General features: G+C 46.3%; 2 protein-coding genes across 7 annotated transcripts in view; one reads left to right on the top strand and one right to left on the bottom strand.

Moving 5' to 3' along the window:
- Itsn1 (intersectin 1) overlaps nt 1-24,492 on the bottom strand; it is a 173,021-nt gene extending 148,529 nt beyond the window's left edge. For 2 of the 4 annotated variants that reach the window (XM_050164742.1, XM_050164743.1), the window contains exon 1: nt 24,248-24,484. The gene's annotated coding sequence lies outside the window, so the exon portion shown is untranslated. Of the gene's footprint in view, nt 1-24,247 lie in introns of all 4 variants that reach the window. The other 2 variants (XM_050164745.1, XM_050164744.1) reach the window with 2 other exon arrangements.
- A 314-nt stretch (nt 24,493-24,806) lies between these two features.
- Nucleotides 24,807-27,621, top strand: part of Cryzl1 (crystallin zeta like 1) — a 42,419-nt gene continuing 39,604 nt past the window's right edge. Inside the window, exon 1 of one of the 3 annotated variants that reach the window (XM_050164794.1) lies at nt 24,807-24,945. In XM_050164794.1, coding sequence (XP_050020751.1) covers nt 24,943-24,945 — 3 coding nt within the window. In that variant the 5' untranslated portion in view covers nt 24,807-24,942. Of the gene's footprint in view, nt 24,946-25,154; nt 25,284-27,621 lie in introns of those variants that run through there. The other 2 variants (XM_050164790.1, XM_050164792.1) reach the window with 2 other exon arrangements.

The raw sequence follows: 27,621 nt of genomic DNA, 5'->3' as shown, positions 1-27,621 counted from the left end.
GGATTCTGACTTTATTTTCCCACGCCTATTAGAAGGTCAAAACTATCTTCAGCTACACTTTGAGCTAGAGGCCAGTCTGGACTAGATAAGAGCATCTAAAAAGAAATAAACAAATAAATCGTTGTCATAATGCTGCAACTGGGAAGAAAATAAACCACTTCCTAGGATGAGAAAGGTCTGGGGACACAGATCAGGGAAGGGATTACATCACATCAAGCTTGCTTTTTGTCAAGTGAATTACAACTGCCTCTTGCTAGGGGCCCAAGAGCTGCTGGGGTATCTATGCTCTTCTCTCCCTTGGCTTTCTCAGGATTCCGAGGACTCAGAGCCAGGTGAGCTGAATAGCTTGTGTCTACTTTGACCTGAATCTGCCTGTTTACACTCAGGAGGCAGAGGCAGGCGGATCTCTGAGAGTTCAAGGCCAGCCTGATCTATAGGCTAGTTCCAGGACAGGAGGCAAAACTACAAAGAAACCCTGTCTCAAAAAATTAAAAAAACCCACTAAGAATACATAAACTATATTTACTTGTTTATACTAAATTATAGATGACCATTAAAAAAAAGTCACTGCAGTGTAATAAAAGTGCAGGTTAATATTTATAAGATCTCAGAGTGAGAAAGAATGCTCCCCTTTAGCACCAAGGCTAAAATGGAAAATGATGGTGGTTGTCGGGTAAGGGAGGATGAAGACTTTTGTCATGTTTTTGTTGTTGCTGAGTCTCACTGTGTCACCTAACTGATCTCAAACTCATAAGCTCATGTGAACTTCCTGCATCAGCCTCCAAAACAACTAGGGAAGTAGGCACATGCCATTATGATGGTTCACAAGCTTTAAAAACATAAACATTTTTTAATAAATATTTGAAGCATATAACATAAGAATTAATATTTTAAATAGGAGGATCACATGTTTAAAATAAAAAGATTAACCACCCCCAAAACTGTGACAAGAACAGAAATTCAAAAAAATAAAAATAACAAAGGTGTGCGGGGAGCTTCAAAATTACACTTGATATGAAAATATATTGAACAAAAAAATGAGGCTCTAAAGATTAGTCAGGTAGTAGATATCAATGGAGATATCAACAAGGAGATTTCTGCTAATGAACGCCAAGAGGGCAATGGCGCTACCACTGCTCATACTATTCAACACCGTCCTTCAATAAGCACATTATTAAAATAAGCACTATATTAAAATAGTAAGAACCTCATTTCTAGCATAAAACACATAGGGTGAGAAAATAAAGTGTGTTTAGAGGAACATGTTTCCGTCTTTTCAATTCTGCACACACAGCTCTTCTAATGGAAATGAGGCTTACAACTCTTTTGAGGGTGAACTGTTTCCAGATCTCTTCAGCACCAGCACCATCAGGACCATCACGCTAGGCAGCAGTATCACTGTCAAGAGCTATTCCCTCTTTGCAGATTCCTCCACCAAGCACAGAGTCCTCTTCATATGATGACTACCTCTGGTTAGCTCCCACACTGGCCCCCATCACAGTGTGTGTGCTCTCCATACAATTCCCTCTGGTTAGCTCCCACACTGGCCCCCATCACAGTGTGTGTGCTCTCCACACAACTACCTCTGGTTAGCTCCCACACTGGCCTCCAAACACAGTGTGTGCACTCTTCACACAACTACTTCTGGTTAGCTTCCACACTAAACCTGGCGCCCAGAGCAAAAGCACTAATGTCAATAGAGAACTTGCCAAAACCACAAATCCTTGGGTCTCATCACAGGTCTGGTGGATGCCAACCGGTGTCTGGCAGCACCTGTTCAGTCCACATGCTTTGCTTGGGCCTTCCCCATCCAGAACACCTCCTCAGCAGGCAAGTCACATCTGACAGTCTTTTCTCCAAAGCCTGACAGTACGGCATTAAGTCATCCAAAGAGGCAGAGCCATACGATCTCTGACAGCTGAAGAACTTCTGAAACAAGACTAGAAGCACAGAGAATGAGCACCATACCTTAGTGATTCTGGAAAGTTGGAAGCAGTACGTCCTAGACACATGGCTTCAAGCCTTCAGCCCCTCGGAGGTGTTCAAACACATCTGGCTTCCCCAAGACACGGGCTACAAACTCATGTAATTACAGTCAAAGGCAGGGCTACACAAGCAAACATTCAACTAAGTAGATTCCTGACTAATAACACGGCGGCAGAGAGAAGCCCAACAATCAGGTACACAAAAAACACTTCAGAAATATTTTCCTAAGTGGCCCCACTTAGGGCTAGATATGCTCATTCATATAGTTCTTTACACACAGGGTAGGTTATGATCGCAGAAACAAAGCATAGTTATAATAAACACGAAACCAAGTTTATTTGCAGTCCCACACCAATAATGCCACTTGCAAACGTGCCACATTTGCTTGCTAAAGGGATGACGGAGCCAGGCGCCAAGCTAGCACTAGTGACAAGCCACGGAGATGCCCTTGCTCCCTCGGGCGCCTGCAGCCCACCTGCAGATAAGCAGAGGTGTGTCAGTGACTGCTGTGTGCTGCTGCCAAAACCCCTGACGGAGTGATTAGGGAAGAAGAAGGTTATTCTGGCCCAGTTGGGGTGAGATTTAGTTTGCCATGACCGGAAAGCACAGAGGTGGCAGAACCCCTCAGTGTAGCAGCAAGACTGTGAGGCGGTGGTTTTCCATTTGTGGCAGATCAGGATCCGGGAACCTGGGGCAGCCATAGCCTCCAAAGGCCCACCTCGCCTAAGGGACTCCAAAGTCTTCAACTAGTACCACAGGCTCCCTGACCAGGTATTAGATTATGAGCCTTCAGATTGAAATGCTCACAAGGGGACAGACAGGGATCATCCCACAGCGTATATTCATGTGTACACTCTCTAAAACACATGACGGAAAACAAAGCTGAGGCTCTGAATGGCTCGGTCACTTGTGCAAAGCCACCTAGCTCCCTCCAAAGGCACAGTCCATCCACACACTCCAATCTAGCACCATGGCTTTCCCTTTGTTTGTTCTACATAATTAAAATATATGCTGGGCCTGGGACACACTCTAACTAACTAATCTCAACACTCAGGAGGCAGGCAGATCTCCATGAGTTCAAGGCCAGCCAGGTTACAAAGTGAAGCCCTCTCTCATAAATAATATAAAATAATATAATATAATACTTCAATAGAAAATTGGAGATTAGGGTGGTTGGTATTTTTCCCTAGGTGATGCTATATATATTATCTTCTCATAAACACCATATATGCTCTTGCCTGTGTATTAAGAGCTTCTGAAATCTACTTCTGCCTATTTCCTATACACAATAAACACTTTCTAAATACAGGTACATGTATCTTTACCTAGATGAGTTACTCTTCATAAATGCACCTCTTGACATCTCTCCCACCCCACTACCCTCTGGACCTCATGTGCGACATACAGAACACAAGACCATGACAACGCTCTGAGCTTCCCATATCCTACAAGGAAGTCTGGGCTGCCAATACAGTGTTGTTTTGAACACAACACAGGGTTCAGAACAGAGTAGTTCATGAGGTCGGCAAGCACAGAAAAATCTCTGGAGGAAAAAGCTCCTAACACAAAGCATCACTGTGGAGAAAGGAACTCTAATGCCCATTTTAGATACTGAGTGTTTCCTTCTTGAAAACTGCCTAGATTATTAGAGCACCCAAGCCGTCACTCCACTTCCCTGCACGGACCTCAGGCCCACAGGGTGGAGGGGTTAAACAGCCTTGCTCTCTCGCCTGACACCAGCTTTCCAATTTATACAATGAGGTATTTTGATATGAAGGGAATATTTTAGCATTCCTCAGTCTTGGAGAAGATCTCCTGGTCATACCTGACTTACTGCTAGAAGTCTTAGCATATTCTTCATAACACAATGCTATCAGTGTGACTCCACAGTCATGTGACCCCAAGAAACCTGATCACAACATTGCTATAGTTTGAGTACACAGTGTCCCCCAAGGGCCCTGGTTGTTAAAACCTAAAGTGTGGTGGGGAGGCACCCTGAACCTCAAACAAAGGGTGGGACTTTATGAAGGACCCTTATACCATTAGGACCACATCCTGAAGGGGGCTATAGGTCTTTGGTGTATGTTGGGAGGATGGTCCCGCCACACCCCACATGAGATTGAGGTACCCCCCACAGTGCTGCCCCTATGGTGTGCTCTTTCATAAGCTGCCTAAACCACTAAGAATCAATCTTAAACCTGAACCTCAAAAATTCATTTCGCTGTACTAACATGAAGCTATTCACTCACTAATATCTGTAATTCTTGTTGCTGCTCATTTTTCTATTTTCTTTCATGTGTGTGTGATGTGTGCTGTACATGAACATATGTATATATGTTCACATGTGCACATACATGTAGAGGCCAGAGGTTGAGGTCAGATTCTTCCTCAATGTCTCTCCACTTTCTACTATTACTGAGGTAGGGGCTCTCCTTCAACCTAGAGGGGGCAGTTCCTACTTTCTATTGCAGTGATAAACACAGAGTAAAACCAACTTGGAAAGGAAAGGGTTTATTTGATTTACAAGTTATAGTCCATCATTGCAGGAAGCCAACTTGAAGGCAAGAAGTGAAACAGACTATGGAGGAGTGCTGCTTACTGGCTTGCTCCCCATATTACCTTATATACAGCCCTGTCTGATCTGCCTAGGGGTGGCAACACCCACAAGTTGGCTGGGGCCTCCTATATCAATTAGCAGACAAGAAAATGCCCTACAGATAGGCAAATCTGATACAGGTAATTCCTCAGTTGGGATGCTGCCTTAGTTAGGGTTTCTATTGCTATGAAGGGACACCATGACTCCAGCAACTCTTACAAAGGAAAACATTTAATTGTGGTGGCTGGCTTATTGTCCATTATCACGGTGGGGAGTATGGCGGCATGCAGACAGACATGGTGCTGGAGAGGGGGCTGAGAGTCCTACATCTTGATTCACCAGCAACAGGAAGTGGACTGAGACAATGGGTGTGACTTGAGCATATATGAGGCCCCAAGGTCAGCCTCCAACAAGACTACCCCTGCTCTAACAAAGCCACACTTCTAACAGTGCCACTCCCTTTGGAGGCCCTTGTCTTTCAAAACAACACAGATGCCCCTTCCCAGGTGTGTCGAGAACTAGGACAGGATGACAAAAGCCAACCACTGTGCCTGTCAGGTTTTATCCAGGAGTAGAGACCCAAATTCAGGGTAGGACACCAAAAGTTTTATCCACTGGGCTCTCCCAGCCTGCTGCTGCTAATGTGTTAAAATAAATATACCATTCTGGGAATCAGTTATAACTCATGATAAAATAAAGCAGGGCTTTGAAACCCTTCTTAAAAAGTGGATCTTTCTAATACCACCTCCCTTCAACCTTTTCTCTCCTTTCTGGTTGTCAGCAAAACCCATAGAAAAGTCAAATGAGATAAATGAACAGGACCAGAAGTGCCAGAACACAAGGCTTGGTTGGCCCCTTATAGAGAGCTCCCCATCCTCCTGTCCTGGACCCCCCGTTTCTCAGCCAAGCACCCCCTCGCTGGAGCTCCAGCCTTGAGCAGCCCAGCCCAAGCCCTCTCTCTGCCGCTCAGTGCAGCACTACAGTGAGGTAAGGTGTAGGCATCGCAGGTAGAAATGCCACGCATGCATTGCCAGAGAGCTGCATTAGGCAATGTTTGTAAGAGAAAACACTCGCCCTAGTGCTAACAGGACGATATCAGGAGTCCAAAGGCCATGCGTGCCACTTACCAGCCGTGGCACTGGAGGTGAGTTACTTAACTATGCCCTACCCTAGATGTAAAATGAAAGTAACAGTACCTAATCTGCTGTTTGGGGAAGATTATCCACAAAATTACCTCGACACAACAAACAATAAATACTAGTTGTCATTATCATAGTTAAAATACATTATGAACTTTAAAAGTTTGGGGAGCTAACTATGATAAAGTTAATGTAAAGAGAGTTCAAGTTTGAAAGATGGTTTTCCAATAGCCAAGATCTTTGCTTAAAGAGGAAACCTATGATGTCCTAAAAAGAACACCCGGGTTCCAAATCTAGTGACTCTTGAGCAGTTCAAAAGCTAAGTTCTCAAAGAGAGTCTTCTGGATTTCTATGTTAATACAATGGTGGTCTCACGGGGCTTACCTTAGAGAATTTTTAAAAACAAAGCAAAACAGACACACCCCGGCACTAAACCATTGGTCACAGAGAGACGGTGTCATCCTGCGTCATACTGCATGTGGAAAACACACTGTGCACCTGGAGAACGAGGGAGGAGCAGCAAGCACTGCTACAAAGCAATGTGAGCTTGCGGTCTGCTTCAGGGTCTCGAGGAGCCCCCTGGGGCGCCACGCTATATCTGTGTAACTTTGTACTAAGAGGAGATACTAAAACTCTCACAGCATGCTTCCTTTCCCCATCTTTTCTGAAGAAAGACAAGAAAAGAACTACAAAATATTTCACTGAACCGAAAATAATTTCCTAAAATGACCCAAAGTAAAGCTTAAGAAATTACTTTGGGTAAGTCAGTACTAAGGTAAACTAGGAGTAAGTGCTAGGCCATTCCTTTGAATGGCCCCAGAGAAGCAAGTGTTTGAGTGTTTGGACCACAGGAAGTAACACTATTAGGAGGTGTGTCACTGTGGAAGCGGGCTCTCAGGTCTCAGATGCTCAAGCCATACCCAGTGTGGCTTTCTCTTCCTGCTGCCGGCAGGTCTAGATACAGAACTCTCAGCTCCTTTTCCAGCACCAGGTCTGCCTGCATGCCACCTACTTCCCACCATGACTAAAACAAGTATCGTGTTGAATTTCTGTCCTTTATTGTACCGCTCTAGCTGAAGCACACAGTCAGTGACATTTACTGCACCCAAATGATGTGCAACAGTCACTTCCAGGACCTGGGAAGGAGCCCCAACACCATGCCACTGTCAACGGTCGTTTCCATGTGAACATGGTTTCTAGTCTGTTGGCTGTGTGCACAGGAGTAAATTCACAGGGCCATACGATAACTCCATATGACGAGCAAGCACTTGCTTTCCTCAGCAGCAGCAGCAGCAGCAGCAGCAGGCAGACACTCCCAGCAATCCCCGAGGATTCTGCTATTAGCTTCTCACATTGTTTGTTGTTAAATAGCAGCCATCCGCGTGTGAAGGGGAATCTTGTCCTCATCATGCTAAGCATCTTTTCATGTGTCTGCTGGCCATTTGCTTGTTTTCTTGAATAAGTGCCTAGTCACACCTTTCCCCACTTTTCACTTGGTTTATCTTGGTAGTGTTGACTTGCAAGCAATATGTCCAGTTGTTTTTTGTGAGTATATGGAACACTTTGAGCTATCATACATCTGGTCCTCTTCTTTCTCAAGCTTAAAGGAATCAGAAACTCTTCCAGATAATCAACGACTGAAGAGTTAATGAGGCCTGACAGTATCTTGCAAGTAAACAACACATAATGCCTCCCACTTTGCCTTAAAGACCACACTCCAGGTTTGGGTTACAGGTCATTGTAAAATTGTGATTTCTTATGAGTGCTCACAACCATCTCACACGACAAGAACTGCCATCAGCCCAGTTGGTGAGGTACAGGCATGGTGGAGGGGGTCCTTCTGTCTTTGTGTTGCTTTCATTGGTTAATAAAGAAACTGCTTTGGGCCCTTGATAGGGCAGAACTTAGATAGGTAGGAAAGACAGAACTAAATTCTGGGAGGAAGAAAGCAGAGTCAGAGAGATGCCATGGATCCGCCAGAGATAGACGCTAGGAATTTTATCAGGTAAGCCACTGCCATGTGGCAATAAAAAGATTAATAGAAATACGTTAAATTAAGATGTAAGAATTAACAAATAAGAAACTAGAGCTAATGAGCCAAGCAGTGATTTAATTAATACAGTTTCTGTGTGGTTATTTCGGGGCTAAGCTAGCCAGGAGGCCGGGACAAACAAGTGGGCCATCCTGTTACACAGGCACAGTCTAGTTAAACATGTCATGGTCCCCAAGGAGCTGCACAGCTTCTTCACTCTGCTGCCTCTCAACCTTGAAACAGTAACACGCTTTATCCTGTTGCTTAAAATTATGCCTGTTTAGGAAAATACCGATAGTCATATTGCAGGTATGTCATTTCTAGGTGCCAACCCTCCCTCCCTACACAAATCTTTTAAGAACTGTTAGTTTTATAATTTGCTCTTTTATTCAAGTTAGATCTCTCTCTCTCTCTCTCTCTCTCTCTCTCTCTCTCTCTCTCTCACACACACACACACACACACACACACACACCAAATGAGTGAGTCACCCTGATTTATACCTTTGCTAATATTTCTGAACTAATTCAGGATAGTCTCAGCAGTACAACCAAGATCTCCTCATCTCTTTCCCAACAGCAATTTTTAAAAGATCCCAGGTGCCAGCCAAAGACCAGGACATCTAACAAAACCCCCAAATTTACAACACAAATTCCTATCAGTGATGGTTCTGAAAACAGAATCTAAAGGAAGTTGTTCCTCTTAGGACGAAATCCATGATAAAACCCATAGGAATGACTATAAAGCTAGACTTTAACTGCATCATGCCAGGGCACCCTGCTCTATCACACACTCCCCAAGAATCAGGGGTCTCAGAATACAAAAGAACTCCTCATCACAAAGGAACTCCTCATCAAAGTAGATCTACTCTGGAGCTATGGCTTCCAAACATTTCCTGTTGATTTTTAAACTAAAATGTGGGCTGAAGTCCTGAAATGTAGTTACACTGACAAAAAGTTCATTCATACCAAGTCTTGTTTCATGATATTACACTATAATTTAGGTAAATAATTTAGGTAAAAAGCTCTCTCTCTCTCTCTCTCTCTCTCTCTCTCTCTCTCTCTCTCTGTGTGTGTGTGTGTGTGTGTGTTTCATCAGCTACCCAACAGCTTACTTATAAAGTCTATCATAAATTAGGGTTCTAGTTCCTCACCTGCAACATAAGGACCCTACTCTATGTCTCACAGATGATGGGAATGAGATAGTACCTGTGAGACATCTGGCTGGTGCAGATCACATTCCTGGGTAGTGATGGTCAGTTACCCTGGGATGCCTTCTAAAGCATCCTACTTAGACATAGAACAAACTCTCCATCCTTCACCTAAAGGTCACTTATCTGATGGACTCCGGCAGAAAATCCAGAACCTAGAGGATATCAGGTGTGGAGGTTTGCATAAGGAATCTCTCTCAGTCTCTGGGCTTGGTGCCTTAATCCCAGCACTTGGGAGGTAGAGGCAGGTGGGTGGCTGAGTTCAAGGCCAGCCTGGTCAACAGAGTGAATTCCAGTGCAAACAGGGCTACACAGAGAGACCCTGAATCAAAATAAAATGAAATGTGTCTTGGGGCTGGAGAGATGTCTGAGTAGTTACGAGCACTCGCCGCCCTTTCTGAGGACCAGAGTTCGATTCCCAGCTCCTAAGTCAGACAGCTCACAACCGGGTCACTCCAGCTCCGGGTGGCCTCCACAGGCACCAGCACCCACATGCAGACATACACAGGCAAGTAATTTAAGATAATAAGAATAATAAAGTATTTTTAAAAAGAAAAAAGGAATTTCCCCCCAGCCAGGCGCACGTTCAAGCCTTTGTCCCCAGCCGGCAGTGTTATTTTAGGAGACAGGAAATTTAAAGGGGAAGGGCCACTTGGAAGTCCTGTGTCAGCTATGGGGGAGCTGCTCTGCTCCACCACCTATTCCGTACATGAAGTTCAGCTTTGCATCACCTACAATAGCAGAGACTGAAGCTGTGGGCTGAAACCACCAAAACGGCAAAAGAAATCTTATTCCCTATTCAGCAGTTTCTCTCAGGTGACACACTGGGGATGCTTCTTGAAAAAGAAGATAAGAGCTGGAGAGATGCCTCAGTGGTTGAGAGCACTCGCTGCTCTTCCAGAGGTCCTGAGTTCAATTCCCAGCAGCCACATGGTGCCTCACAAGCACCTGTAATGAGATCTGGTGCCCTCTTCTGGCCTGGAGGCATTCATGCAGATAGAACACTGTATACATAATAAATAAATAAATCTTAAAAAAGGAAAAACAGTTCTTGGAAAGAATCAGTTTATTTCCCAAACGTCACAGGCACGCACATGCGTGTGCACACACACAATGTGGAACTGAAGAGCAGTCTCACTGACTGAAGGCACTGCAGTCCCTGTCATATCACACTGTACCTACCACTAAGTCTCAGTTGCCTGCATCCCTGTTTCCATGGGATCTAATGCCCTCCCCTACCTCTGTAGGCAATGCATACATGCTGTATGCATACAGACAAGCAGGTCTATACACATACATGTAAATAAAAACGTATCTTTAGAAAAATATAAGAGCTTACTACTTTGTAAGTTCAAACACAGATTTCTAACATCATTAGACAATGATTCCCTCCCAATATATGGGTTATTAAAGGAAAATCTCAGTACCAAGCATGGGATACCTCCCTAGGAGATACTAGTCAGGGAGGCCCTACAGGCGATTTGCCCTTGCTCTTGGTTGCCCAACAGAACCAGATGGTAACAGCCTACTGCTGAAGACATACCACACTTTGGCAGAAGGACAAAAAAAACAAGCTGGAAGTGACCTGGACCCCCCCCCCATTAGCTTTCCTAGGGGGATAGGAAAGTACAACTTAGGCACTGCAGTGGAGAAAACATCAACACTATCCCCGCAGCCAACCCTACCTACACATACAGCACTAACCTGCCAGACAGCATGTGCCCACTGGTGCATGAACTAACTGCATTTGGATTGGATTTCAGGCCTATTCCACAGGAAGGAATTCAGGCCTGGTACTGTAAACCTGGGCAAAGCCTATGGCTCAGGGGTCATACGCCCTGGGGAATGAAAAATGACATGTTGTCATGTTTTTACTTTGGCAACTGGAAAGGTAGCTCAGCAGTTAAGAGAACTGGCTGCTTGTTTTTCCAGAGGACCTGAGTTCAATTTCCAGCACCCACATAGTAACTCATAACCATCCAGTTCCGGGGACTCTCTTCTCGTCTCCAAAGGCACCAGGCACACACACAATGCAAGACATTCATGCAAGCAAAACACCCATACATATAAAGTAAATGACTTTAATAAAATACATGTTTATTCTTATCCCATAGATTAGTGCTACCTTCAACCTTGGCCACAGAAGCATCTCTCTGCAGTGACTCACAACAGGTCAAAGGACTAAACATAAGCGTCTGTGGAGAGCCCAGTACTAAATGGGACATCAGTAGGAACTCCAGGTCTAAGGCTCAGAGAACATCACAGAAAAGGGACAGAAAGAGCCATAGGATGGGGAAAATGCTGTGCAATGCTGTCTTTAGGGCATGACACGACACGGAACTCTGAAGTCTCTGCAGCTATTATCTACACAAGAATAAGTCAACAAGATGGGTGGTCAACATTCCAGCAGGCAGCACTAACAGAACTTAGTGGTTTCTTAGCAAAAACGGGAGAGGACGTAAAGTAGGGAGGGGTATGTGTTGGGGATGCTTAGGGGAAAAGGGAAGGAGGAGCTGGCGGTACATATATGATTAAAATTCATTATTGACATACGAAATGGTCCAAGAATAAATGAGATTTTTAAGAAGTTTGTTTTTTTTTTTTTTTTTTAATGGCACAGACTCTTGTAGACGTCCTTTAACACACTGAAGAAGCTCTACCAAGTTTGGTGAAGTTTTAGCATAATCAGATGCTGGATTCTCTCACAAGGAATTCTGAAAGAACTGACACAGTCGTGTAGTTTTCTACATTACGAGCCAAAGTGGTACATTGCACCAGTTGGTTTTTCCAACACTGAACCAGCCTTACATCCTGGAACAGCCTCATTTAATTGTAAGAGGGATGCTTTCCTGTTGTGATGGAACTACAGGACTGCAGACATAAACCAGAGGCTCCCAGGAACCCTTCCCCAAGAGCTGTCACCAAAAGTTCAGCACAGAAAGGGGCTTGGCGCTGAGGCTCCAAGGGCTTTCTCTTCAGCCCAGGTGATGTGTCGGGCAGAGTGGGAGCAGCCAAAGGAAGTGGTTCTCGGAACTTGCTTGGAGAAGCCCAAGTGAGCATTAGAGTACTTGCCTAGCATGCGCAAAGCCTGGATTCAATAAATAAGAAATAAGAAAAGGGAAGAGAGAAAGGAAGAAAGGAGAGGGGGAGGCAAACAGACAATAGGGCGTTTGGAGTGCAGGTATATGGAAGGCGGAACTGAGGAAGAGGCATAGAGAGCTGGAGTAAGCCAGCAGGGAGCTTTATGTAGAAAGAAGAGATTCTATGCTAAAGGCAGCAGTTCTCAGAGTGCAGCATGTGGAGTCCAGGGTTTCCCAAGTCCCTCCCAAGGAATGAAGGCCAAAGTTATTGCGACAAGACTGCTCAAATATCATTTGCTATTTCTCCATGTTTACATTTTCACAAGAAAAAATGCTGCTGATTATGACTGCTCCGTCTTTACAGAGCAGCAGGCCCAACTGTGCTTGCAGCCACTGTCTTTTTCACTAGGTCATACACTTAACTGTTTTAAGCCATGCTCACATGAGAATATTCTTAACCAATTGGGAAATATTTTATTTATTAAATCTTGACCTTACATATATATGTAATATTCTCATGGCTAAGTATTCAAAAAACACTTACATACATGACAGACTGAACTATGATACAGTGAGCAAAAGTATACATAATTATTTGAGTTACCAACTAAATTACCTGCCTAGCTGGGCCTCTTCATGTAACATGATTTTTATGTTAGTTTTAATGACAGGAGAAAAGACCATGGTTAATCTGACTTAATTATTTGATTAAAGATTTCTAAAGAATGGAGTGGACATGATCCCTAGAGAAAAAAAGAAGGGGGACGGCGGGGAGAAGGGAAGCACAGGGACCTGCGTTCAATCCTTAAAACCTCACGTCTAAGACTAAAAACCACGGGGGCTGACAGAAAAAAGCCTCAGCAGTTAAGACCTCTTGCTTGTCTTCTAGAGAATATGAACTCGGAAGCTTGCGACTCCTGTAACTAGTTCCGAGGGCCCTGAGGCCTTCTTGTGGCCTTGGCAAGCACCCGCACTCACGCACAAATGCAAGACTGGCAAGATGGCTCAAGGGGTAAAGCACTTGTTGCCCGGGCCTAGAATGCTGAGTTTAAGGCCAGCAACCAAGATGGAAGAAGAGAAATGACCCCAGAAGTCATCCTGTGATCTCCATACACTCTCTGTAGCACACGCAAAACCAAGTTCACACAGACAGAGTAAAAATAATTAATTTTTATACTTATTTATGTTTTAGAGTGTTTTGCTCACATACATGTGATATTCATGTGTTCCAGTGCCCTTAACATCTAAAGGCACTGGATCACCTAGAACTGAACTCATAGCTGGTTGTGAGGCACCCATTGGAGCTAGTGTGGCCCTACAAGTTGAGGGCTCAGTCTCATAGACTGTTTCTACTTCACATACCAGCCTCAAGTCATACTTACTCCCAAGTTCCCATCACTTCTGCCACACAGAAGAGGCTCCCACCTGTCCCTTCAAGCTCAGAGACTCACTAGAGTCACAGAACTGAGAAAATCACCAAATCTGTCAGAGCAGCCCACTGGGACAGACGAGACCCACCGTTCCACACCTCAGCAATCCACAGTCCAGAGTTCCCCAGGCCTGGCCACCCCAGTCTCCATCTGGGGCCCTACACTGCAGGCATGACTGAACTCGGCTTCCGTGACCTCTCCTCGGACATGGGAGGGCTGGCAATTAACCCCATCAGCCAGCGGCTGTGTGGATAGCCCTTGGTCTGAGGCACTTGGCATCAACTACTCTTCCAAGAAACATTCACACTAAGGAAGACTAGCGATAAGCATCACAGGCAGAATGTCAGGAAGGCACACGAGACAGGAAGACAAAGAGGAAGAGAGAGAAAATGAGCATCAGACTTAAGCTCACAGAACTACGATGGAGCCCCAACACAGTCAGCCCCTACACCTCCCTTTCCGGCGACAGAGAAGCAGTTCTCGTGCTGACTCCTCGGCTGGGAAACAAGTCCTCCCTCCCCTGAAGAACTCCTCTAGGCACCTCAGATGGCAAGCACTGCCCTTCCGAGACTCTCCAACAGGAGGTCCTCCTGAGCACTTGTGCCTAGGCCTTGGAACAGCTGGGGACCGTTTATTTATATGTTTGCTTGTTTATCTGCCCCCACTGGAATATAAATAGAGCAAGGACAGGGACCCTGTCAGTGCTGCCCTTGCTTCTGCCACACCACCTGGCACACGGCAGTCAAGCAGGCATGGTTCTGGCTCTGCAGACGGGATGGGCACGAAGCAATGGAACGAAGCCTCCAGAGGAAACAAGCCAAGACAGTGTCCAGCACATGGGGAAGGGAACGATCAGTTTTCCCATCGCCAGGTACAAAACTATGTGTAAGAGAGAAGCGGTCACACAAGCTACTGGAGGAGAGGGCAGAAGGCCCAGGCAGCAGGCAGGATCATACCCTGACAGTGAAGGTCCTTGGGACTTGAGGAAAGGCGCCAAACTTAGTAAGACGTCTGGCGGGCTTCAAGAAGGATTACACAGCTAACTGAAGGGTAAGCCTTGGGTTGTGTAGCTCTCTACAGGAGTTTTTTAGCAGCACAAACACAGAAAACAGAACCCAGATAGTGTGATAGGTCTAGGGATGAAAATCCAGAGATGAAATGAAATAAAATAATAATTTAAAAAAACAAACAAACAGGGGACGGGGTGGAGCTGAGCTCTGAGGTCCCAGATGTACAAAGAAGGAAATGAAAGTACTAGGAAGCTGACAGCCCACGATAAAGGGAAAGATCAATTCTACACGGGCTTGAAGGTCAGACCCTGACGGGAGAGAATAACGTGGAGGAGTGATGGGTCACATCCACATTTGGCCAGCACATACCTGAATGAACACACACCCCCCCACAGACATGCTCACACACATACACACACACATACACAATTTCAAAAAGTTTTAGAGAAAAAAAAAGGAAAACTAAAGAAAGAAGTAGTTAAAACTGGTGGACTACAGTCCTAAATCTGTCTGTCCAAGAGTTCTCCTGATCTTTGTGAAAAGCCTGCAATAGTGAGTGACCAGAAGCACCTATCACAAAGGTGACAATGTCTCACGACATACTGACTGAACTGGCAGCCCTTTATGTACCTAAGAGTACAAACAGGCAAGGCAACAAACACAGACTCCAGCTCTCGTGTAAACGCAGGCGCCAGTGTGCTGCCACAGATTGGGAGAGTTCATTTAGAGTTATCAATTGAGAGGCGTGAGGCTGCCCCACTGGCAGGCCTGCCTTTGGTGCCCACAGCCAACAGGTCTTCAGTCTACCACACTGGCAGCAGCACACTGGGCCCCTGGGGGACCGTCACTGGGTGTCCACCAACAGCACTGGAAGGTGAGACTCTCTACAGGCTTTCCATCTTTTTAAAGCCTTATTTATATTTTCAAAACATTTCTTCAATAAGCATGCACTGCTTCTGTTGTAAGAAAACCATGTTATTTTTTAAATTACCAAACCACAACTATAATATCTTTTCAGCTGATGTGATCAAAACAGCTACAGATAACGCATAATGACTGCGTTAAAATTAACTAAACCAAGAGGAAAGGCAAGGTTACAATCACGGCAGGATTACCCTTCCTCTGACACTAACTAACACTACAGACTGGACAGACAACTTGGTTTTCATAGAGCAGCCTCTATGAACACTCGCTCATAATACAGCGATTTTTAAGGATCCATTTCTGTGAATTTACAGTTTCTTCCACTAATAAGACCCTTTCCCTCAGCAACCACATCCATAACCTCATTTAATGGACCATTTATGGTATAAAATAATTCTTGATCTTCATCTTATATTGCATTTTTTGTCTGGGTTTGGTTTTTTGGGTAGTTACTTGCTCATTTCAGATTTTTTGGGTTTTTTTTTTTTTTTTTTAACATGGCCCTTGCTAACCTGAAATTCACTATGTAGCCTAGGCTAGCCTCTATCCTCCAAAGTGCTGGGACTGTAGTTATAACCACCTTACCCATAATCTTAGCCTGCTATTTTATTTGATCAACAGTACCTATGTTCCTGAAGAGAAAATGGGGTTATCTCCCAACAGATCCATCATAAACTGATAATATCCGAAGTTGCAAATGCAACCATGCTCCTAATTTATCAAATGTCACTGCTTCATAACAGACCACACTGGAAAGTTCTCAGCTGGCCTGCCTGTGCTCCAGGCGCTCACGAGAAGCATCTTACACCAAACTGTCAATCGCCAGCCCACAATTCCACGCACAGTGCCTGCTGAATTCAAGATGCCCTTCCACCGCCGCAGCCAAGACATCCAACCGGACTTGCGCTAAGCCAGGATCTCATGCGATTCTTTTTCTCACAGAACTTCAAACGGCTTATACAACTCATTTATCTCGCACTATCTGAGACCCAAAGAGTAAATCGCATTATCCATACCAGAAAGATAAAGTACAAGGCCTAAAGTAACTAAAGTGGAGCTGACTTGGTATTTCTCTTGTTCTCCTCCAGACCACTCATCCTGGAAGCTGAACTCCAAAGGGAGCCTTCACACAGAAGCAAGCCACGTGAACTGTCAATCAGCTTCCCAGCTCCTGGGGAGTCCAGACCAAGCCAGCCCTCTCTTCTCCATCTCGAGTCTGCCTTGCAGCTCTTGCCCGGCCGTTCTACGCCACACATCAACACGCGGCTGCTGAGGGGCCTCCATGGTCAAGGACATGGAACAATACCGACGACGCTCTTTGCCCTCCTGCAGCCGGCATCCTAGTAACAAGTCCCCAAAAGCATCTTCATCCCCAGTTTCTCTAGTCATTAAAGGAGCAGTTCTATCTGAACAGATCCAAAAGTAAGCACCACTTTCCACTGGGCACTGCTATTTGCAATCTGCTCTCTTGAGTCTAAAGTGGAAGTAAAGTGGATTTTTATAAACTATTAGATGCACAGTGCATAAACCCTTGTGACAGATAATTCACAGGAATGGTGTGCGAATGCATTCGATGCCCCTAATTTACCAAACACACAGCCCGCCTAACAGCCAAGTGGCGCAGGAAATGCGTGCTGCAGCCAGGCTTGTAGTTCCAGCACTTGAGAAGTCAGAGTGGAGGACAATCACAAGCTCAAAGCCAGGCTGGGACAGCCTGTGCTATAGTGAGACTCTTTTTCAAAACAAACACAAAGGAAGGAAAGAAAGAAGGAAAAGAAAAGATGTTTCACTGAAAATCATTAGCCCTGAACACACAGACACACAGAATAGACAGATGGACAAAGAGGGCGCCAGACCGTTTGTTTAAATGGCTTTATTTAAATGGCTAAGTCACTGTCTTCCTTAGCCCAGGACATTAAGGTCAGTGACTCAAAGCATCTATGCATGTCTTACAGAGATGCCATCAGAAATCAAGACTTAAAAAAAAAAAAGGCAACCAATAAAGAGCAACCCCAAAGTTTAGCAAAAGAGGATGAGAAGCACTGCCCTGATGTTCTAAGAGGAAGGCAGTTCATTTTAGCCTCAAGAATAAAACTGGCCACTTGCTAGGACCTTACAACTTTCACATTCTAATTCAGTTGAATCCAAAATCTGCCGCATCCTTCAGAGTTCAATTCTTGGTTCCAGCACACAGTCAAGGGTGAAAGGCACTTGGTACCACTTCCACGTAGCCTCTAGGAAGCCCCATGCTACACAACTGCAAGATGGGATTTGATGGTCAGCTGAAAACTCAACCCTGGTGTCCTACCTCACTAGGAAGCACAGGCCAGGGAACAGAGGTTGAGAGAAGATGAATTCACACAAGTTAATTTGTTTCACATTCACTTTGTTAGGTGGCTACAAACTTTGTTTCAGCAACAACACTGTAATGTCAACCCATAGTCCCATTTAGTAACATGAGATTTGCAGTTCGTTTTCTTAATGCTCTCCAAGTGGACCAGAGCATCTTTCACTCAGGCCTTGGCGGTGCTGAAGTGAACTTCTCAGCTGGCCAGCATGGAAACGCCTAGATAGGCTCCCGGTTGTCTCCCTCATCACAGTTCTATAGCCTTGTGTTCCCAAAGCGAGTCCACACAAGTAAAACTGTGTTTCCAAGGTTGACTCTCCTCTATTGCTCTAATCCTGTTTTTCAAGCAAAGCACTTTAGGAAGCTGTGCAAGCTAAATGATGAGGGACGGCTGCCAGGCAGCTGAGGAGGCTTACCTGCAGCCAGCTCACAGGGACAGCTCTTTAGGGAATGTTTAAATAGGCCCCGACCCCACCCTCCAGCCACCCCCCTAATTACCACACACATTATTGCTGGTCAAGAAATCTCTATGTGCCTAAACACCAAGAATCAGGGATGCAAAAAATATTCATATGCCACCAATCAGGCCAAGAGTTTTGAACTCTGGCTAAAAGTTTCCCCAGCTCCTTGCTGGCTAAGCTACTTAACTTCAGTTTCCAAAGCATATTCACAGAGTTTATGGAGGTTATGTGAGTTAATGCACACAAATGCTGCAAAAGAACTGTCAGCTGCTACCATTGCAGGTGCGTGAATATTCTGACGTCACACTGCACTGCACAGCGTGCCGATGCTAGCAAGCCACAGACAAACTGTTCTGTACTGGCTCGGTCACTCCAATGTGAGGAGCACGGGGTGAGACTGCCACACCACGGTATGAGGGAAACTGCTCTATAACCCTCCCCGATGGCAGGTGGAAACACACTCTGTAGGTCCTTCTCCTTTATATGCCACACACAGGGCTGCCCCAGTCTTGTGCAGAGAAACTTCTTTTTGCAGGGAGTCACAGTAAGGCAGACTCAAAACTGATCAAGGTGCTGAGAACAAGTGACCGTTGAGTGCTGGGCCCCACGGAGGACATCTGTCACCCCTCAGAGCTCGGCAAACATTGCAAGGCAGAGTGTCAGAGCGAGGATGGGACGGAGCGCTACAAAAGGCTTCCTGTGGGTGTGACATGGCTGCTGCAGCCGTGAACTCTAGCAACAGAGGTCACTTCCACAGACTGGAGCCATCAGCATTTCATCATGGAGAGTGGAAAGGCTCGGAAGCCCCACTTCGCCCCGAGGAACCACCGACAAGTTAATAGTCACGGGGGGAAAGAAACTCGTTTCTCAGCGGGGCAGCCACTGGTGAGTGCCCATGCTCAAGCAGATAACCTCTCCTCCATACTCATCCAAACAAGCCTAATTAAATGCAGTGGACCTGTGCCCCGCCCCAAACACATAGACATAAAAGTTGGAGGGAGACTTGTTGGGAATAAGAGGGTGAGTGGCAGCGGGATAAGAGAGGACAATGGGGGATATACTCAGACATTTTACGTTCTGTGTCTGAAATTGTTAAAGAATAAGTGAGCCTTAAAAAGATCTTTAAGCGGGGCAGTGGAAGCGCACGCCTTAATCCCACCACTCAGGAGGCAGAGGCAGGTGGATCTCTGTGAGTTCCAGGCCAGGGTGGTCTACAGAGTGAGTTAAAGGACAGCCAGGGCTACACAGAGAAACCGTCTTGAAAGAAACCAAAACCAAACAAAACTTTAAACTTTAGCATCACCTGAGCCTCCAGCTGTGCTTCTAGCATCTAGGCTTTGTAAAACCTTTGCTGTACGTAGTGTATGCACTCGTATGTGAAGACGTATTTATCCATGTAGGTGCATGTAGTCGACACTGGGATGTCTTAATTTCTGGAGACAGTCTGTTGCTGGAACTAGAGCTTGTCATTTGGCTAGTCTAGCCAGCAGGCCCCAGACAGCGTCCATCCCCCGGCTCCTGGGGTTAAGGCTGGCCTCTAACTTGCAATGATTCTTCCACACGTTGCAATTCCCAGCTTTTAAGTAGGCTCTGGGGATCAGAACTCCGGTCCTCATGCTTGAACAGAAAGCACCCTGTCCACTCGGCTATCTCCCCAGTCCCTAGAAATACACACAAGGGAATGGAAAGACAGACTGCTCTTCCGGGGGACCCAGAGTACAATCCCCAGCACCCACACGGTCGCTCATAATCATCTGTAACTCCAGCGCCAGGGGATCTGACGCCTTCTTCTGGTCTCCTTGGGCACCTACCATTTTCATGGTTCCACAAGATACATGTAGGTAAAATACTCACATGTATAAGTTTTTAAAAAATTAATAAAATTTCAAACAAAATTTAAAAAGAAACTCAAGGAGAACCAGTAATTGCAGAGATCCTGTTAACAAGGGTGAAAAATAACACACAAATGTCTAATAAATTGACCAAATTCTCATAGATCCATAGTGATATATTATCGAGTTATTAAATTGACAAATATAGACACGGAAAGACTTGATTTTCAATGTTGAGAAAACAAGTTAAAATATAAATCATGAGTTGGGCATGATGGCTGGTGTGTGCTTGGTACCAGGGGAGCAGAGGATCTTTGCAAGACTGAGGCTAGCCTGGTCTACATGGCAAGACACATTCTCTTTCTCTCCCCTTCTGAGACAGAGAGGAAAAGAATGAAAAAAAAAAGAAGAAAATGGCTGGGAAATTGGTCCAGGAGTAGAGGCCCTGGGTTTAAGTCCTAGTGTGTGGGAGGGGAATTTTTTTTTTTAGTGCTTTCTTTTAGGCAGAGTGTAGGAAAGAATCATTGCAAGTTAGAGGCCAGCCTGGTCTACATCTAGTGAGTTCCTGGCTAGCCAAGGCTAGATAGGAACTTGAAGAAGAAAGAAGAAGAGGAGGGAAGCAGACATGCGCACCAAGATCCCGGTTTCGCACCAACAGCTGTACATGAACAGTCATACGCACACGCAAAAATGATCTGGTATGCATAAGTCGGGTCACGGGTTCACAGGTATTCCAGTTTCCTTGTGTTTACCTTTGTTTTTTAATTTCTGAAAATGTGATGTTTTTAAACACAAAGGCTATTAGCTATTCATTTGAAATGACTGATATTTATTCTAAAGTAGTACAATTAAGAAGGAAGTGATCACAAGATTATTAAGTATACATATTTAGTACCAAGAAATTATCAAGATACTTTCTTTGCAAACAGGGAGTTTCTATTTGTGACTACAAAGTAAAGCAGTACAGAAATCACGTGAATGTTAGTTTTTGAATTTTATATATTATGCACTTTGATTCTTTATCATCAGTGTGAACTACTACTTAATAACTGGCTGTATTTAGGTATAGGACACAGTGGCACATGCTTGAAACCCCAGCACTTGGAGGCAAGCCTGGGCTTCTTACAGGTAGGTAAAAAGAAAACTGAGGCCTTGAGTGGTTTGGTGACTACACCTAAGTCACTGCCAATATGTGGTAGAGCCCATCCTCTCCAGAGTTTAGCATCGTAACTGCATAGCCCTCTCCCATGTAAACCTGTAACTTATAGGCCCTGCGAGAGACTCATAAAGGAGAGCGCAGGTCATATCAGGAAAGTAAAATTGGGAAGCATACCAGTTGCATGCATTTTCTGGAAATGATTCTTAAAATATGAGGATTGTCATCATTTATAAAAATGGCATGTGAAATGATTAGCCACTATACTGCAACTTAAATTTTGGAGTGCTTAGGTCAACGTTTTGCTAGACTTCTTTTCGGCATCTGACCCAGAAAGACTCTGCTCTGGCTCCCAGCCAAGCCTACAGAAAGGACTAGCATACAGGGCTTGTGACTCCTTGGGAATGAAACTCACTTGGCAGGTGAGGACTTCAGCACTAGGCTCATTGCAATGTGGTTCACACACTCACTCAGCCACGGGTGAGGGAGTTCCTCCCGGCGCTATTTTAGTTTTTACCGAGACGACAGTAACACAAACTCTACCAGTCTTCTGAAACATTTATCATAGCACAATGATTCCTGAAGAGCGCGATCATTTACTAGTAGCCTAAATAACGTAAAACTTCTACCCCTTGGAAAACTTGCTATCTGCTTCAGGAGAGAGACACTCAATAAGATTCAGGAGAGAGTCTTAGGCGACACTCAATAAGAAAGAAGCATGCTGCCAAGGTTCTCCAAATTTTCCTGCCCTGGAGAAATTCCTAGAAAACATATATATAGAAAACACTGACTACTTCCCATTGTCTGACTCTGAAGTGGAGAGACAGAAACCTGGGACGTTTATATAAAGCTATCTGGGGTCCAGACTCCAAGACGGAGCCAGTAAGTGGAGCCGTTCAGAGAGGAGTCTCTAAAAAGAGAACTGACACAAACCCAACCTTCACGTAATTAACTGTGTAGAAGTCACAAAGTTAACAAACTAAAGAGATGAGAGACCAGGGTTACAGCTCAGCCGCATGGATACAGCACTTGCCTCGCATCCCGAGGCCCAAGGTTCAAATGCAGCACCACACAGAGATGAGTATGAGGCTGGGGTGTAGCTTGGTGAGAGAGCACAAGCTTGGCACACTCCCACCCCTGGCTCAACCACCAAAAGAGAGGCCAAAGCGGGAGGAATTTACCACGGTCTCTCTTTTAATCTCTTCTAAGTGTCTAAAGAACGAGTCTCAATCTAGGTATTTGGGGAAAAGATAAGAAATACCAGAGAAAAAGGAAATCACTAATCAACAGCAAAAGAAACAAAAACAAAAAAAAAAAACAAAACAAAAATGCTGAGGACAAACATTTCAGGGAACTAACTTCAGCACTCATTTCTGCCCTATTTCACAATGCTCGGATCTGAGCAAGCTACAGGGTTCCAAAGTACATTAAAATGTGTTCATTTCCTCTCTTACTCAGGCAGAATAATAACAGTTTTGTGGCGGTGCCACGGTCCTAGCAATTTCAACAGACACTTTTTTTTAGTAAATACCATTTTTTTAACATGTCCTCTCAGAAAGGCTCCTTACTGTGGCTTAAAGGTGTTCGAAATGTCTTTAGCCCTGTCACCAAATCAGTGTCCCTCACTTCTTCATTTAAATCCTTTATAGTTCCCTGTGTTCTTTACATAGCTCCTACAAAAGATCTTCCTTCTAGAAAGTTATAAACTACACACACACACACACACACAAAACGCTTCACGCAGACAGCAAAAAAATGTACATAACAGAAACGGTAAGTACAATGATTGTTGAAATGTCTGCATGGTTCACGCTAACGTTGTATCCCAACAAATCCATTCCTCCTGTTAGCCGCGGTTAGAGAAGCGCCCTGTGAAGCAGCTGGCCTGCTGGCTCCTGGCCTCACATCCTGTCCACCACATAATCCATGAGCTAGCCTTCCCTTCATCAGTTCAGGGGGATTAGTAAACCGACCTCCCCGAAAACAGAACTGATATTTTCCAGAGGCATCTGTTCCAATGCCTTCATTATCTTGGCTATTAATAAGACTCTTTTTTTATTCTGTGTTTTGGACCACCTAGGTACCAAGAGAAAGATACCAAAGATAAGCACAAAAGAACCTCATCTGGCCAGAGTCTGCGTGCATTTACATTTCCAGGCTGGTTCTGTTTTCGGAATATCGGTGACAAGGGCAAAGTTGGAAACTAACATTCAAGATGCTCCCCAAACACCTCTACACCCTCCAGCTGCAGCAAGAAGCCACTATCTAAAGCGAAGCGTTTTAGTCTGAATCACAACAATAGACTGCTCATAGGCAAGGGGATCGCCGAAGTTGTCTTCCAAACCAAAGGCAAACATAAGTGAAGGGCGGTCCAGCCAGCTCCTCCTTGCTTTTCTTTTTCTGGGAATCCGGATTGCATTTCCTGGTCCCCCCAAGAAAGGACCGCAATTGTGCCCTGGGTCCACAGCAGAAACCCGAGTCAGTGCGTGCGCAAGGGAGGGCGAAGCGGCCAGCTCCGGGGACTCGCTCCCGTTGCACGGGGAGCCGCTTTCTGTTAAATACCATCAGAGGCAGCCCCGGCCGCATCACTTCGGGCCGCAGAACAGCATTGACCGCCCTTCACTGACAGGGTATTCCAAGCAGGCGCCAGAGAAAAAAGGATGAGCCGGGGACTCGAGGCGGGGGGGGGGGGGGGACCGGCGGGCGGCGCGATGCCGCTCCCCCGAGCTCGGGATCCCCAGGAGGCCGGGCCGGCCCGCCACCCTCCGGCGGCCGAGGGCAGAGGGGTCAGCTGTGGAAGGACCGCCCGCCGCGATCCCCCTCGGGAGCACTGGCCGCCGCTGCGGACGCCCATTCAGCCCGAGCCCATCCCGTCGCCGCCGCCACCACCGCGGCCCGCCCGCCCCGCCGCCCCCGGGAGGATGAGAAAGACGAGGCAGCGCGGCGACGGCGGCCACGGTGACGCGCGCCCGGCCGCAGGACCCGACCCCGGGCGGCCATCGCCGACCCCCGCCCGCGCTCCAGGCCGCCCGCGTCAGCTCCTCACCTCATCTCCGGGCGGGTGCGCGCGGCCGCCCCTCGCACAAATCAGTGCAGCCCGCACGCCGAGCGGAGGAACGCAGGGTCCGCAGCCGCGCACACCATCCCCGCCCGCCCGCCTGCTCCCGGCCGTCCCGGAGCCCGCTCGGGATGCTCCCTTGCGAGCCGCCGTACTACGGAGCAACCAAGCTGCGCGCCCTCCCCGCGCCGCTCCAGTCCTCTCGCCCTCCTTCGCTCCTTTGCTCCCTCGCTCCCGCCTATCTCCTCACCTCCCTCCGCCGCCCCCCCCCCCCCGCCCCGCCCACTTGCCAGCCCTCAGCCCCGCCCACAGATGGGCGTGGATAATCACCTGCCAATCGGCCGTCTGAAACCACGCCTCTCATCCCGCCCTACACATGACCACGCCTACTAGGTGGGCCAAACTAGGAGGAGCCAAAGGAAAGAGAGGAGTACAGAGTGGCAGCCAGATAAACCAATCAGAAAGCAGTTTTTTCCTCCCTCTCCCCCCCCCCCCAACCGGTCTCGTCCCAAGAAGGTGTAACTAGAGGTTTCTGGTCCGTGCGTGTGGAAATTTTTGTTTCACGATTTGGTGCTTTGCTCTTTTCTGTGCGCGACAGTAGCTAAGATACATTCAAGTAAATTGAAGGTTTTGCGGAAAGAACGTGGAGACAAGAGGCGAAGCGAGACAAAGACTGAAGAAAGATGGTAGGGGTACGGTTGGAATGAGGAAGGGTGTGGCCTTTTACTGTAATTTGCATAAAACGGAACCCTTCTTGGCAACACCCAACTTCTCCCATTTATTGGTAGTCCCTGGGGTGGTGCCTCGCCTCTCTAAGGAGAGGAGCATGCCGGGAGTTGTAGTTCCGGGTTCGGTTGCTATGGCGTTCGTCACAGCCTTCCCCAGGTCTTTCGTCCCGCGGTGTGACGGGCAGTCTGGCCAATGACAGTACTGTTTGGGCCTGAGAAGGCGGGCTCTCTGCAGAAGGACTGGGAAGGTGGTGGTGGTGGCGAAGGCGCTGGCGGTTGAGGTTGCTCGGAGACAGGTGAGCTAGGAAAGAGCGGTGTGTGTCTCGGGAAAAGGGACTTTTGGGCGAAAGATGGAGAAAGGCCTGAAGGAACTGTCTAGCCCTGGGGTGGGGGGTGGGTTGGTGCTTCGCATCCCAGGCCGGCCTCAGAGCGGCCGCGGCCCAGGCCTAGCGTGGCTGAAGCCGCTGGTGTGGAGGGGGCGGGGGTAACACTAGAGTTGACGGGCAGTTCCTGACGCTGGCTGGGTTTTGACTGTAGACTGATCTTTGCTTCGTCCTCCGCGTTTATGTAGGCAAAGGTCTAGAATTACCTTTCTCCGGGGCTGAATTCCCCCCACCCCCGCCCGCAGCTGCTTCTGCCTCTGTTTCTGATGCTTTCTCCGTTACTTCTTTCTCACCCTTCTCTTTGCCTTTCCGGTAAGCAGTTTCCTAAATCAAGGGTGGGTGTTAGCAGTGATGTGCCTTTGGGTCAGGAATCCTGCTTCACTGAGTTGTCCAGTGGAATACTTGACGCGTTTGAAAGATTATCATAGGGTCGTGAGGAGGTGCAGATACTGATTCTGGATATAGGCCTGATGGCTCGCATTTATTTTGTTTTTAATTACTTTATATTGAGTATCTGCGTTTTTTTAACAAGCTCCTAAGTGTTTGCTAGTCCACAGTAGCTATGTTTTGCATTGCCTGTTCAGGACAAATGTTCTAGGCACTTAGGTGCTGTTAGATTTCTGGGAGCCACATTGGACAGTGAAAAGAACACATGAAATCAACTTTATGTTTCACTTAAACTAGTATATTCAGATATTATTTCAATTAAAAGGAAATGTTTAAACGAGATAGCCTCGGCTTCACAGATCTGGTGTGCGTTTCACCCTCACAGTGTACCTTCATCCTAACTGCACACCACCTGTGGCTGTTAGCTGCTCTACACAGCCAGACGATTCAAGCACTCAACAGTGTTAATCATGTGATTGCCAGTGACCAACCCTTTGCTGCTCTTTGAAGATTCGGTGCTGAGCTTACAGGAGTAATAGAAGTAATTAATGTTTGTTAAAAGCCAGCTTTTGTAATGTGTGTTTTGCATCCTGTTGCTGGTCTCTTAGGAGTTCTAAAATTATTACCGCCTTTCTGACTAATTTCCCTTCATCCCTGCTTCTGTTCCAGCACGGATGAGGGGATGAGGTGCTCATAGCTGAAAGTGTTCCCCATATAAAATCAAGCTGCCCACAGCTGGACAGCTGGCTCGGGTTAAATCCCATGCTATGCTCCCTGAGGACCATAGTTCCCAGCATCTGTGTGGTGGCTGACAACCGCCTGTAACTCTAGTTCCAGGGAATCTGATGGCCTCTTCTGATCACCAAGAACACAGGGCACACAGGTGATATGCAGACGTACATGTAGGCAGAACCCATCCACATAAAAGTTTTTTAAATTAAGATCAAGCTGCCTCACCGGGCATGGTGGCACACGCTTTTAATCCCAGCACTTGAGAAGAAGGGACAGACAGATCTACGCAGCTGGTTCAAGGATAAGCAGGACTTCATAGAGACCCTGTCTCAAACAAACATAGCTCAAGCTGTCTGATATCTGTGGTGAAGGGTTTTGGTAGTTAGACAGTTCTCCACATTCCTCGATTACAGTCTGAGGTGGAAACTTGAAGGGGATTCTGGAGTCTCTGGACTGGTATGGTACCCTGGACAAGAAAAAGAATGAGTCTTGATTCGTTCATATGCCTCTCTGAAGAAGGAAGCTGGGAAAAGCTTCGGAATGCAGAAAATGGTTCTCTATGGGGTTGCAGTGTTTTATGCCTGGTGGTGTAGGCCTGCACTCCCACCTAGGCCTCCAGGTGAGACAGGAAGATTGACACTCAGGGCCAGCCTAGAAACTTAGTGAGACTGTCTCAAAAAAGGAAAAAAGTGTCATGGACACAGAATTCTCTGGTTGTATTTATGTGACCTCTTCCTGTCTCAGTAGCTAGTCTAGGCTGGCTGGCCTCAGCCTCCCCAGAATTGATAGCGAATTGTACACCTTTTGTAGACCTACTGCAACCCTGAGCTGAACTCAGGGTTCTCAAATGTACGTGAAGGCGGGGCGATGGTGGCGCACGCCTTTAATCCCAGCACTTGGGAGGCAGAGGCAGGCGGATCTCTGTGAGTTCGAGACCAGCCTGGTCAGTTCCAGGACAGGCTCCAAAGCCACAGAGAAACCCTGTCTCGAAAAACCAAAATAAATAAATAAATAAATAAATAAATAAATAAATAAAATGTACATGAAAAAATAAATTCTTCCATTTTTTATATATTTTTATATATTATGATAGACTTCATGAGGTTATTTCCTCTTTCAATTTGTTCTCCCA

This window comes from Alexandromys fortis, unplaced genomic scaffold, assembly GCF_014885135.2.
Source record: "Alexandromys fortis isolate MF-2015 unplaced genomic scaffold, M_Fortis_MF-2015_v1.1 scaffold_162, whole genome shotgun sequence".
In the NCBI taxonomy this organism is placed as follows: domain Eukaryota; kingdom Metazoa; phylum Chordata; class Mammalia; order Rodentia; family Cricetidae; genus Alexandromys; species Alexandromys fortis.
The sequence above is the reverse complement of the archived record's forward strand: the minus strand, read 5'-3'. Positions and strand labels throughout refer to the sequence as shown.